Consider the following 13,482-nt stretch of genomic DNA (forward strand, 5'->3'; position numbering starts at 1 on the left):
GAATTGGTTCTTTCCTTCCACCATGTTGTGCCAGGGGTTGAACTCAGGCTTGGCCTTTACCCATTGAGCCATGTCACCAACTCAGACTTGTTTCTAAAGACATTGTCTCTCACTCAACTGCCAAGTAAGGTAGCCTGAATGACCGGGGTCCCCAGGTGTCTGCCTGTATCCTCCCAGCACTGAAATCAATACAAGTATGTGCCACCATAGCTGCTCCCTGCCCCCCAGACAGGGTTTCTCCATGTAGCCCTGGCTGCCCTGGGACTTGTTCTGTAGACCAGGCTGGCCTCAAACTCAGAGATCTGCCTGCCTCTGCCTCCCAAGTGCTGGGACTAAAGGTGTGCGCCACCTGCTTCTCCTAATTTATAGCTGACTTTTTTGACGTGAGTTCTGGGGCTTAAACTCAGAGCTTCATGCTTCATCCTTTCTAAGCAAGCATTTCACTGACTGAGCCGTCACCTGTCACCTAGGTCTTTAATCTCGTGTGTGTGTGTGGGGGTGGGGGGTGAACCATTACCAAAATCCTTAATCTCGTGGGCTGGTCTATTTCTAAGTCTATTACTAAGACTAGCCTTTGGACCCACGATCACCCTTCTGGTGACCCTGCCTTGGCCTTCTCAGCGTTGCAGCCACTCCATCTGGCTAACTTGTTTGTTCGATACTTTTGCTGAGACCAGTATAACGAACCAATCACTTTATCTTCTTCCCAAGGGCACTTAAAGGAAACCCATGCCATTGAACACACCAGGATGTTCATTCATGGGCTGGGGAAACTCTCGACAGGCAGCTCCATGTAACTAGCTGGGGCAACCATGTGGTTTCCTTTCCTCCCACCCCCGTTAAATCTGTACTCAGAACCTGAGGGATGGGTAAACAACGCCAGAGATGGACCAGGTCTCTTGTTTCCAGCACAGGCCTACCAAAAGGCAGATAGACTTCATATTTCAATACCTTTTTTTTTTTTTTTTTTTTTTTGAGTAGTTTTGCTGTGGTCCTGGCTGGCTTGGCACTCACTACATAGGTCAGGCTGGTCTTGAACTCGGGGCAATCCCCCTGCCTCAACCTCAGGAAAAGCTGGAATTAAATGTGTGCACCATCCCCTTCAGCCAGATTTGAGTAATCTCAGTAACAGGCATTCAAGCTATTTTCTCTATCTTGGAGCAAAGACTCAAGACTCTCGGACCCTTAACGTGGGCTTTGTAACGTCCACGTCTTAACCTTTACGTCTTTTCTCCGTACTCCTCCTATCCGCACTGGCCCGGGTGTGCTGTATCCTCTAGAACACCCCCTTTCAACGCAGCCGGCAGCTGGAAGTCTTCACTGACCTCTCGCTCTCCGCCCTGCCCCCATCATGGATGGGAGGCCGTCTCTGTACCTCCTCCTCTTCCAGATGTGTGCCAAAGACCCCCCAGTGGAGAGGATGAGGAAAGATGTGACCTGGCAGATAGACTTGTGGGAAAGTGTTGATCCTTTGAAAGGAGAGAAGGGGAAGTGGGGGGGGGGGCGGGATGGGACGAGTGGAGCCGCTGGGCTGGAGGAGTCTAAACACTCACACTCCCTTGGCTCCAACCACTTTACCTTCCCCAGGAAGTGATGGAAGCGCTCCAGTCTATTCCTACACTCCTTCGCTGGAATTAGGGAGTATTTTTCCTCATTTGCTTCCAACCCCCAATCCACTCAGGGGTTCCCTCTTCCCGGCGAGCCAGTATTCCAGTCCTCTCCTAGGCTTCCCCGGTGCCAGCCTCTCTCAATACTCCACCACGCTTCACCCCTTGGAGGAGGAGCTGACTCGCCCCGACTGTTCCTTTAAGGAGTTGTCCCCGCCCCTCTCGGAATCGCGGTCTGACGCGGGATGACAGCAGTGAGTTCGGTATGTCTATGCAAATAAGTGTCCCCTTCGGGCCAATGGGGAGCAGAGGTGCCGGAAGCGCGGACCAATAGGGCGGGGGCGCTGGGGCTCACCATATAAGGAGCGGCCTCGCCATAAAAGGAAACATTGTATCTCTTTATATGGGGGGGGAAGGGTTGGGGGATACCTCCGCCGCCAGCGCGTGGTCCCGGCCCCCTCCACCCGCGGTCTCGGCCGCGGCCAGCAGCCCCTGCCCCCCGGGGGACGCTGACGGCCGCAGGGCGCGCCTCCCCAGCACACGGACAGGGGGCGCTGCGCGCGGCCTGGGGCAACCCCGGCCATAGGGGCAGGAAAGTAAGGGCCCAGGTCGGCCCGGGCGTGCAGGGGCCGTGGGTTCGCAGCGGCGGCCGCGGCAGCGAGAGCGGCTCTAGCAGCGACGGGAGTGAGTGCCCGGTGGAACCGGGAAGCCGATGGCGGCGGCGGCCCCGATTCCTCGCTGACTTGCCTGTCCGCCCTCCTGCATTGAGCGCCATGTTACCGAGCCAAGCTGGGGCCGCGGCGGCTCTGGGCCGGGGCTCAGCCCTGGGGGGCAGCCTGAACCGGACCCCGACGGGGCGTCCGGGCGGCGGAGGCGGCGGTGGGACTCGCGGGGCGAACGGGGGCCGGGTTCCCGGCAACGGCACGGGACTCGGCCCGGGCCGTCTGGAGCGGGAGGCTGCAGCGGCAGCGGCGCCCACCCCGGCGCCCACCGCCGGGGCCCTCTACAGCGGCAGCGAGGGCGACTCGGAGTCCGGCGAGGAGGAGGAGCTGGGCGCCGAGCGGCGCGGCCTCAAGCGGAGCCTGAGCGAGATGGAGCTCGGCGTGGTGGTCGGTGGGCCCGAGGCAGCGGCGGCAGCCGCCGGGGGCTACGGGCCGGTGAGCGGTGCGGTGAGCGGGGCCAAGCCGGGGAAGAAGACCCGGGGCCGCGTGAAGATCAAGATGGAGTTCATCGACAACAAGCTGCGGCGCTATACGACCTTCAGCAAGAGGAAGACGGGCATCATGAAGAAGGTACCGGAGCCGGAGGTTGGCGCGCCCCGGGGGGACCCGTAGGGTGGGTGCGCGCTAGGGTAGCCCGGGAGCGAGACAGAGCCGAGGCGGAGGTGAGAGGCGGCGAGTCCGCAGAAGGTGTGTAGGAGGGGATGGTTGTTCACGGGCCGAGCGAAAGGGGAGGGGCCGCCGGGGAAAAGTGGGGAGAGGGGAGATGCTGCGAACGTCCGGAATCCAGGGCTAAGGCGCCGAGGTGGGAGTGACCAGCGCGCGGGAGAAAGAGGGACCTGGAGGAGTGCAGGAGTGACGAGGGGCCGGCAGGAAGGTGGATAACCAGACGCGGGGGTCAGCCGATCCACTGTGTCCTGGTGTGCGGGAAGGGCGGTGGGAAAGGGAGCAGAAGGTTTTGAGATGAGCAGGCAGGAGTTGGATGACAGCAGTGAGCGAGCGTGAGTGGGAGGAAAGGTGGGCATCGCTGAGTTGTGCGGGCTTGAAGGACAGGCAGGGTTAGGGACCAGGTAAGAAAGCTGGGCGGGAGAACTGCTACTGCCTTGAGGACCGGCAAGCAGGGACCAAGTCCCGCCCTGGCCATGTGTCTTCCGCTGCTTTCTCTGGAAATCTCATGCTGCCCGCAGGACTGGCTACAGAATCACCGTTCTTTGGGACAAGTAGGGTTTCCAGCTCTAGGGCGAATCAGTGCATGCAGTGTTGGGGACAGAAAGATCTGTAGAGGTTATCTTTTGCCAGTCGATAGCCTGTGAAAAGTGGTGAGGAAAGGGATTGTTCTGGAGTCTAGGAGATACAGGAAGGGATGAAAGCAGAGGAACTATAGCCTGGGAACCAGTGTTGTTATCTGTTCCTTGTAGAAGCTGGAACAGCTTCCAAGGTGGGTTGTGCAATTTAGCAGGGGATCCCATCCCTGGGCTCAAGGCAGAGTATCTGTTGCAAACTTGGTCTCATCGTTTTGGGCACTATCTTATCGGTAACCCTTGATCAGGTTTTGGGAGAAGGTAGTAAGTACCTTGGGTCCTCCCTTGTCCTTCTATCCCGAGGCAAAGGAAAAGGGCAGTATAGCATTACAGGGCAAAAGGAGTTTGGCTGTGGCAACAGGTTAGAGCCTGTGCAGTGTCCTGGCAGGAAGCATGGGCAGTTGCACACTTAGATGACTGTTGTTACTAATGTGATGTGTGAATTCAGCGTGGTAGGATCTCACTGACAGTGAGGAGGAAGAGCAGACCAGGTAGTGTTAGGGGATAGCTAACTGGGTCTTTCTGTGTCCCCTCGAGGTTATATGCTCAATCCCTGGAAACTATTTCTGTTTGCTTCGGGTGTCTGCAGTCCATGGGACAGCGTCTTCAAGGACATAGGTAGCTTTGCCACTGGCAGCTCACCTCCAGATATCTAGATAGGACCCTGCTCCAGTCACTAGAGGCGAAGGTCATCGCTGAGATCACCACATAATTTCCCCAGGGAAGTAGAGAGGAGATTCTGACCTGCCCATCTCCCTCCCAACTCCCCAGGCCTATGAGCTGTCCACGCTGACAGGGACACAGGTGCTGTTGCTGGTGGCCAGTGAGACAGGCCATGTGTATACCTTTGCCACCCGCAAACTGCAGCCCATGATCACCAGTGAGACCGGCAAGGCACTGATTCAGACCTGCCTCAACTCGCCAGACTCTCCACCCCGCTCAGACCCCACCACAGACCAGAGAATGAGTGCCACTGGCTTTGAAGAGCCGGATCTCACCTACCAGGTGTCGGAATCTGACAGCAGTGGGGAAACCAAGGTGTGTTGTTGGGGTCACCCGTGAAAGGGAGGGAAGAAAAGAAGGTCCCTTTCCTTTCTTGGCCTAGTACAGGTAAACAGATATTCTTCGGGATGTGGAGTGGACCAGGTTAATGGTCCTTATCCTAGGAGACAGGTGTCCATCCTCCATTCCTGACAGGAGGCCGTCCCCCTAGATAAGCGGGCGGCCTCCGTGCCCATATAAGGCCGGCTCGGGCTCCACGCCGGCCTCCCGCCCGCAGCCCGCCTGCCTGGCAAGGCCTTTGCATTCCTCCCGCCAGCTGTCTCCCCGCTGGGGGCGGGGGTGTAGCTTAGCCCTGCCCTCCTGGCAGGCTGGGAATAGGAAGGGAGCCCCCGAATCTAGGGTCCTGGGAACCCACTGCTGTTGCCAAGAGGCTGTCAGATTGGGCAAGGAACTACCATAATAGCGAGCCTCATCCCGGGTGTTCGGGATACCCAGGCCTGGGCTGTTAGGGAGAGCTCTGGCCTGCTACTAAGGATGCCGGTTCTAGTTACGCCACCTCCCCCTTATTCCTGGTAAGGAGAGAGGGGCGGGTCTTCCTGCTTGCTGTCTGTGGAGCTCCACCTTCCGGGTGCTTAACTAACTGGCCAATGGAAGGAAGCGGCACTGTTTGCCTTAGCAACGCCTCTACCAACCAAAGGCCTTGAGGCCGGTTGCTTAGCAAACATCCCGGGCTGACCCACCCCGGGTTTTTGAATCAAGTCGGATCTAGGCCTGGCGGCTTGTTTCTCATCTCCTGGCTTCTTCCCTACTCAAAGAACAGAGGCCCTTAGAGGAGAGAGTCAATACTCCGGGTTTCCCCTTGTTTTACTTATCTGTTATCTGCAATCATTTTCTGGTGTGTGTAGGCCTCATTTCTGTGCCTGTGGGTAAGTCCCCTGGTAGTTGGTCTTTGGCTAAAGTGCATCACTGTCAAACCTTCATGAGCTTTCTTTGAAAATCCCGATCCCTGACACAGAGCCCATCATTTCAGAACCATGAGAACCCTTTTGAAGAGAACTTAAGCCCGACCCTCTCACGTTTTGAAGAGGATATTAAAGCTCAGAAAAGGGAAGTTATTATCTCAGGGTCACCAGACAGTCACTGCCAGAGCTGAAAACAGACCATGAGTGGGATTCGTGCAGGTCCCTGGGGTGGAGAACACGCAGGAGTTCTCACTGTTTGTTTTGATCTTGACGTGAGCTTAGATGCTTCTCTCTGGGTGATTTCAGGAATGCCACCCCACTTAATCTTCTTCACAGCCTCCGAGTTAAGTAATTGTAGTTTTTCATTGTTTGTTTGTAATATTTATTTATATTTTGAGACAAGATCTCTGTGTAGTCCTGATTGTCCTGGAACTCATTATGTAGACCAGACTGGCCTTGAACTCACAGATCTGCCTCCTCTGCCTCACAAGTGCTGGGATCAAAGGCAAGCGCCATCACACCTGGTGTTGTTTTTAAGCTTTGAGACAAGGCTGCACTGTGTAGCCGAGACTAGACAGCCGTTGGGACTTGAGGCCAGCGCACCCAGCAGCATTACGACTCGCATGGTGCAAGTAAATGGTATAGTTAGGGTTTTAGCTGACTGAGACACAGTTTCTGCCTGAGTTCTCAATTCACACAAAGCTACTGCAGGGATGAAGTCTTAGAAGTTCACTGCTCCATCTTTACTCTGGGTATAGGACACACTGAAGCCAGCATTCACAGTCACCAACCTGCCGGGTACCACCTCCACCATCCAAACAGCACCCAGCACCTCAACCACCATGCAAGTCAGCAGCGGCCCCTCCTTCCCCATCACCAACTACCTGGCACCAGTGTCTGCTAGCGTCAGCCCCAGTGCTGTCAGCAGTGCCAACGGGACTGTGCTCAAGAGTACAGGCAGTGGTCCTGTCTCCTCTGGGGGCCTGATGCAGCTGCCTACCAGCTTCACCCTCATGCCTGGTGAGTTACAAGGGGCAGGGAGAGGTTGGTTCTCCCTGGGACAGATTGAGACTATAAGAGTGACTTTAGGGCTAGCCCCAGGAGGACCTCTTTCTTTGCGAAGAGAAGGTGAACATGGGTTAGAGTCAAAGAGAATCCTCCTATGTCCAGTGAGATCCCTGCTGGTGGGGTAGGCAGTTTGAGCTCTTCAGTCTGGTCTGGTCTGGCTAGCTCATCCCTAGACCTCTGTCACTGTGGAGATAGTTGTTCTGCTGCTTCTCTGATGTGACTGGAGGGCAGGTTATGTCCTTGATGGGTTAAGGATATAGCTCTGGGTCAGCTGAGGAAGACAGAAGCAAGGAGAAAGAGGGAAGTCACTTCATTCTGGACGTGAAGGACCTTTTTAGGTCCCAGGGAAAAGTGATAGAATTGGGAACCAGTGTGCGGGTCCCTGGGACTATAGTACTTCAGCATGTTTGGTGAAGGCGACAAACTGCATGGGATGGAGCCCAAGTAAAACACTGTGTCTTGTAGGTGGGGCAGTGGCCCAGCAGGTTCCTGTGCAGGCCATTCAGGTGCACCAGGCCCCACAGCAAGCGTCTCCCTCTCGTGACAGCAGCACAGACCTCACGCAGACCTCCTCCAGCGGGACAGGTATAAATCCTTGTCACCCCCTCCCCTCCATGTCCTGCCTTCCCACAAGAAGTCTAGCAGAAGGTGCTTAGCAGTCTGGCTCCTGTATTGAGGAGCCCAAGGGAATTTACTAAAGTAGGAACTGGGGTTTTGGTCTTGTGTTTATAGAAAAGCCAGGTGAGCGGGGATGGGGTTTTAACCCTGCTGCAGTGGGGATGTGGAGTCAAGGAAGAACTAAGGAAGCGCTGGGAAAGTATTTGGTCACTGCCAAGGAAGAGGCAGTTGGTGTATTCGTCACCAGATGGGAGGGCATTGCAGGTCTTGAGTGGCTGTGATTTCCCTCAGCTGTCTCTGGTCATTTCAGAAATTAGAGCAAACTCTCACATGTAAGTTACTGTCGTTCCAACCTTACTTACTACAGTGTGGTCTAGGGCCCAAGTACCTAAGAACTTGGGGTTTTCAGAAGCTCCAGTGTTACCTCAAACCCAGTGAGACAGAACTTGCACTTTAACAAGGTTCCTGCGTTGGTTTTGGAGACGTGATTGTCTCAAGGATGGACTGGTTAGGTGTAAGTTCAGGAAGGGGAGAGGAAGGAGCAGGTGGAAATGCAGTGAGTAGTGCAGTCCCTGGGAGAGGGCCATCGCTGTGATGAAGGGTCTGGGAACAGAGAATCGGATCCTAGCATCCCGCTCAGAAGAATACGTCAGACTCTTTTTCAGTTGATGGCAGGGAACAAAGAAACAATCTTTTGTCAAAGTTGTGATGCAGAGCATGGTCCACAGATCCTAGAGGCTGGACTCCTGGGGCAGGATGAGAGAGAGCAGTGGGAATCAGCTCCCTGATGTGTATCTGTGTTTTCCAGTGACGTTGCCCGCCACCATCATGACGTCGTCTATACCCACAACTGTGGGTGGCCACATGATGTACCCTAGTCCCCATGCAGTGATGTATGCCCCCACCTCGGGCCTGGCTGATGGCAGCCTCACCGTGCTCAATGCCTTCTCCCAGGCACCATCCACCATGCAGGTGTCCCACAGCCAGGTCCAGGAGCAAGGTGAGGGAAGGGTCAGGGCTGAAGACAGTAGGATCATTTCTCCCTTCTACAGGCACTCAGATGTGCCCCAGCTCCAACACTGAGATGCATTCTCCCCTCCTATTTATGTCTCTCCCCAACGCCCACTTATATTCCTGCACAAATACACAGATTTGGATATTCTCACACTCACCGGACAATTGTACTTGTTCATTTGGACACTCACGCACACTTAAACCCTCGCACTACAGGCACCCTCATGCATTGCATGAGACACTTTGGGGCACACATCCTTTGCCACATGTCTGAAGCTCCCCAGTCACTTATATATATCACACCTCCATTATCTAGAGATCCTCCTGAGCACGAAAATGAGTATTTCCCGTGCTTTCCGATGCAGGTGGTGTCCCTCAGGTGTTCCTGACAGCACCCTCTGGGACCGTGCAGATCCCTGTCTCTGCAGTTCAGCTTCACCAGGTAAGCGGGTGAGGTGGACCGCCACCCCCTCTCACCCCTTCCCACGCAGCCAGTCTTCCCTAGCCAAGGGGCCCATCTGTTTCTGCTCAGGCTTGTGTTGGACGGCAGGCCAGCAGGGGGCGCCTGAACCTGCTTGTCTTCCCTACTCCCTCCTCATTCTCCTCCTTCCCTGCAGATGGCTGTGATAGGGCAGCAAGCTGGGAGCAGCAGCAACCTCACCGAGCTCCAGGTGGTGAACTTGGACGCCACCCACAGCACCAAGAGTGAATGATCCGCCCGCCACCCTGGACAGACGCCACGGGACGGCACCACTTATTTATTGTTGCCTTTTCACGGTTTCTTTACACACATCGACTGGCCGAAGGAGGGGGCAGGGAGGAGGAGTGGGCAGCCACAGGACTATGCCCTCTCACTCCAGCCAAAGAAATGGGCCTGCCTGCCCTCCACCTGCCCTCCCTCACCCTCCCCTCTTTCCTGCTCCACCAGTCATGCTGTTGATGGTAGAGCCGTCCTCCCTCCTCAGACCCCTTGCCAGCTTGGCTCAATGTTTGCTATGAGTATTCGCTTACCCAGTGGGACTGTGCTCACCTTCCCACTCACAGGCCTTCTGTGGGACTGGGCGCAATGTCCCCCTCTGAGGAAGCATTTGGGGCCCTCTCTCCAGCCTCTTTGGTGACCTCTGGTTAGTTCTGTGTGCCACAGTCTGGGTCAAAAGAGCCCTGCCCCTACCCCTCAGGGAGCCAAGTGGGAGAGATGGGGGTTTCTTCCCTCATGCTGCCACCCTCTGCCCCCTTCAGCTCCCGAATGACTGGGCCTGTGCACTGGACAGGTTACTGGGCCACCTGCCCTGCCTTGCCGCTCTTGGGTTGGAGGGAACCTCCCGCGTTCTCTCTTCCCCTTTGTCTTCCCCCTTCTCCCAGCTGCTTTACTTAAAAGTTGATTTTGAACTTTTTATTTGAGGAGATGAAGTGAAAACAAATCTATAAATATATATTTTTAAAATATTTAACTTTTTTTTAATGGCGTTTTTCTCATCCCCCTCCCTGCCCAAACTCCCCTTTCCTGGGGAGCCCTTAGGCTCTCTAAAGCTGGCTGGGCCCCTGGGGACAGCCACCCCATGAGCTTGGGGTCCACCAGTGTGTATGGGGGAGATTCTGGGTTCGCCCCATGTCCTGGGTTCTTTCCAGGAGAAAGCTGGGGGAGGGGCCCTCAGGCCATTCCCTCAAAGTGGGGGGGAGGGTGACCCACAACCATAGGCCTCTTTTGTCCTGTAGGGTTGTGACTAGGAAGAGGGAGACCAAAAGTGGGGCAGGGTGGGGGGGGTCAGACAGAGGAGATTTCATTTGTGCCACAGCATGGTCATTGCAGTCTTGTGTTACCCCAGACTTGCAGCTACCTGGGGCCCAAGTTGTAGTGAGCAGGATGGGGTCTGGGAGGTGGGGAGACACAGGAATGGGGGTCATATAGGAGCAGCTCTTGTGCTGAGTGCAGCAATGGAGAGCCAGAAATGGGCAGCTCTCCCAGGGAGTGAGCAGCTACTGTAACTTTTTTAAATTAAGACAAAAAGCCTTGAAGAAAATGACTTTATTTTTCTAAGTGTAACCTCAGTATTTATGTAATTTGTACAGGGCCATGCCCCACCCCCTTAGAATCTGTTTGGGGACCTTGAGGGTGGGCTAGCATAGCGGGAGGGTATTTTACCCTGTGTCAGAGCCAGCCTAAACCACCTGCTTCCAGTGAGGGAGCTTTTTCAGGATGGCACTTGGGGTGGAGTGTTAATCCCTTGCTACTGCCCTCAGTAGGCACATGCCTGCTTCTGAGGTTGAGTGAGGGGTGGGGAGGGTTATGCACAGCCTAGGTATCCCGGGGATGATCTGCTGACATGTTGGAGAACCTCCCAACCTCTAATTCCCATTGCTGTCTTCCCCAGCTGGGGATGCCACCATTCTGGGCTTTCTCCTGGAAATAGCTGGGGCCTCGGGTGGCCTTCAAGACTGGGGCATGGTAAATCAGGGGGTCAGAGTGGGGGAGTTTGGGACTCAGGTCTGTAACTGCCCAGCCCCTTTCTCTGCTCTTGTCCACTCCACCACCACCTCTCACTCACCACTCCCCCAACACATAGGAGGAGACGTTAGTTCCTCCTCAAAAGGTAGATCCAGTGAGTGAATCAGGCAAAGTGCTTAGAACGTGTGCTGTGTGACTGTGGCCTTGGGAGAACCTGCTTGTCGGGATTGAGGTGGCATTTATATGTGCAGCAACCCTTGGTGTTTCCCTTCCTAAGTGGCTCTGGGGTGTGTGTGCTTATGTTTGAGTGAATGTCTGTGTGAATGTGGGGTGTATGTGGGTATATCAGTGGTTTCTACTTCCCTGGGATGTTGACCCAGGAATAGTGGACATGGTCACATCCTATGTACAGAGCTTTCTTTTGTATTAAAAAAAAATACTCTTTCAATAAATGTATCATTTTTGTGCACAGACTGGGGTCTTTGACTGTGTCTTTGGGATCTTTGCAGCATAGGGAGGGAGGAGGGAATGCAAACTCGCCTAAATTCTGCTCCCAATCGAAGAAATCTGGGCTAGGGACTTTCTTGCTATGCATGGTTTTGTTAGCAGCTCAGGGCAGTTCAGTGGTTTTACCTGAAAGTCAAAGTGGAAGAACTAACAATACAATACCTACCGCAGGGTTTGGGTAGTGCTGGGAAACTTCTGAACACAAAAACCATTGAAAGGTCATAGGGTGGTGGGAATATGGGTTAACAATCCAGGAGTGGGTGCTAACCATAGGTGGATGAGGAAAATGGATCCCCGGTGGAGAGAGGTTGCTTCACACCTGACTAGCTGGAAAGGACACTGGCTGCGGACTCTCCCGGCTAGTACGCATGCTCCATTCACGCGCCGTTTTGCCACGCTCGCAGTGGGCCACGGTGGGACCCGTAGCCGCCGGGCTTGTGCGTGTACCCGGCGTGTGACCCGGAAAGGAGTTGTGGAGGAGGCGGGCCGAGCTGTGGGACCCGCTGCTGGATGCCAGTGAGGGTCGAGCCGGGCGGTGAGAGGTAAGAGAGTTCTGCGCCGACCGGTCCTTTCCCCTTCCCCAGCCTCAAATCCCTAACCCCGTCTCCTTGGGACTGGAGAGGGATGTGGGGTCTCGCTGGTCCTGTCAGCTCGCGCGCCCGCGCCCGCCATCCTCACCCCTGCCCCCCCGCACCCCCCAGACCATTCCCAGCGCGGTGCTTGGCCGGCTCCTCCGTCTCTGGAGTCTAGCACGGGCGGACGCGGTCACGCTGCTTTCTGTTCAGTCCCCGAGGCGAGGCGTCAGCTTCACGCCGGTCTGGACGCTCCTGGTCTAGGTCCTCCCTATTCCGTCCCCGCCCCCCAGGCCAAGCGGGTAACTGACTCGGTCCTGTGCTAATGAACAGCCGCTGTGGCATCAATGATTATCTCCTAGCCTCCCTGCCATGCTAAGTGGATCCATCACCATTGAGGCTCACGTCTTACTTGACTCCTCCTTTCTTCTGTGTACCCTGACATGCCGGCCTGCTCTGATCACCATTTCTTCATCGTGGTTGCCTTCCATTCTACTTTCCCCATTGCACTACACTGTTTCAAATCACACAAACCTTTTTTCTCATCATTTTATTCCCAATAATAGTCTGCCTCAATACCCATTCCCATCTGCTGCCTGCTGCCTACGTCTCCATCAAAGAATAATATTAGATTATGTAGATTATGTAGTAACTTTTAGTGAGCACTTACGGGCTTAACTATGTGCAGTTTTGTTTTTGTTTTTTAAAAGATGGTCTTACTATGTAGTTGGGGTTGGCCTGAAACTTTCTGTGTAGCCCAGCCTAGCTTCAAAATAGTGATTTTCTTGCCTCAGCCTGTAGGCATGTGCCAGCACACCATGCTTAAATTCATAGCCTTTAAATAAGAGATTTATGGGACAGGAGGTGTAGTTCAGTTGGTAGAGTGCTTTCCTAGCATCTATGAAGCTCTGGATTCAGTCCCCAGCACCCATATAGTTCTGACAACCTGACAACATCTGTAACTATAATTCCAGGGGATCTAATTCCCTCTTCTGGCCTCCAATGTCACCAGGCAAGCACGGGGTACACAAACATAGAGGCAAAACACACACATACACACACACACGCATATCATATATAATATATCATAAACAAATATTTTTAAATAATAAATATGTGAATGAATGTTTCGTCTGTCTGTATGTATGTATGTGCACCATGTGTATGCAGTGCCTTGGAAGTCAGAAGAGGGTGTCAGACCTCTGGAACTGGAGTTACAGATGGTCTTGAGCTGCCATGTGGGTGCTGGGTACTGACCCTGGTCATCTCATATGGTAGCAAGTGTGCTTTTTTTTTTTAGGATTTTATTTATTTATTATGTATACAATATTCTGCCTGCATGTATGCCTGCAGGCCAGAAGAGGACATCAGATCTCATTATAGATGGTTGTGAGCCACCATGTGGTTGCTGGGAATTGAACTCAGGACCTCTGGAAGAGCAGCCAGTGCTCTTAACCTCTGGGCCATCTCTCCAACCCGGCAGCAAGTGCTTTTAACCCCTGTGCCATTTCTTCAGTACCCATAGCCCCCTCCCCCAGTGCTCAGCCTCTCACACGCTAGACAGGGCCACTACTTTTGAGCTCTAGCCCCAGCCCTCTTCCATTCCTGAAATGCTTCATCTCCTTGCTCTTTTCATTGTAATCTCCTCTCATGGAATATATATCTT

At 54.3% G+C, this 13,482-nt stretch overlaps 2 protein-coding genes across 4 annotated transcripts in view; both read left to right on the forward strand.

Annotated features, from left to right (window-relative positions):
• Nucleotides 1-1,992: 1,992 nt before the first annotated feature.
• On the forward strand, nucleotides 1,993-11,206 carry Srf (serum response factor). Of its 2 annotated transcripts, XM_057751452.1 has the most exons (7): nucleotides 1,993-2,899; nucleotides 4,399-4,665; nucleotides 6,350-6,611; nucleotides 7,125-7,244; nucleotides 8,086-8,277; nucleotides 8,657-8,733; nucleotides 8,909-11,206. In XM_057751452.1, exons 1-7 carry the CDS (start codon nucleotides 2,381-2,383, stop codon nucleotides 9,002-9,004), a joined length of 1,533 nt encoding a protein of 510 aa, XP_057607435.1. In that variant the 5' UTR covers nucleotides 1,993-2,380; the 3' UTR covers nucleotides 9,005-11,206. The 2 variants fall into 2 exon arrangements, with proteins under 2 accessions (XP_057607435.1, XP_057607436.1); XM_057751453.1 differs by lacking the exon at nucleotides 8,086-8,277.
• A 494-nt stretch (nucleotides 11,207-11,700) lies between these two features.
• The window catches only part of Cul9 (cullin 9), a 43,880-nt gene continuing 42,098 nt past the window's right edge, over nucleotides 11,701-13,482 (forward strand). For both annotated transcript variants that reach the window (XM_057794498.1, XM_057794499.1), the window contains exon 1: nucleotides 11,701-11,786. The gene's annotated coding sequence lies outside the window, so the exon portion shown is untranslated. The remainder of the gene's footprint in view (nucleotides 11,787-13,482) is intronic.

Source organism: Chionomys nivalis, chromosome 19, assembly GCF_950005125.1.
Source record: "Chionomys nivalis chromosome 19, mChiNiv1.1, whole genome shotgun sequence".
NCBI lineage: Eukaryota > Metazoa > Chordata > Mammalia > Rodentia > Cricetidae > Chionomys > Chionomys nivalis.

Excerpts from the sequence above, each read along its gene's own strand:
- Srf (XM_057751452.1), top strand. The coding sequence starts at position 2,381 with ATGTTACCGAGCCAAGCTGGGGCCGCGGCGGCTCTGGGCCGGGGCTCA. Across the intron at positions 4,666-6,349 it reads ACAGCAGTGGGGAAACCAAG|GACACACTGAAGCCAGCATT; the intron begins GTGTGTTGTTGG and ends CTCTGGGTATAG. Across the intron at positions 8,278-8,656 it reads CAGCCAGGTCCAGGAGCAAG|GTGGTGTCCCTCAGGTGTTC; the intron begins GTGAGGGAAGGG and ends TTTCCGATGCAG.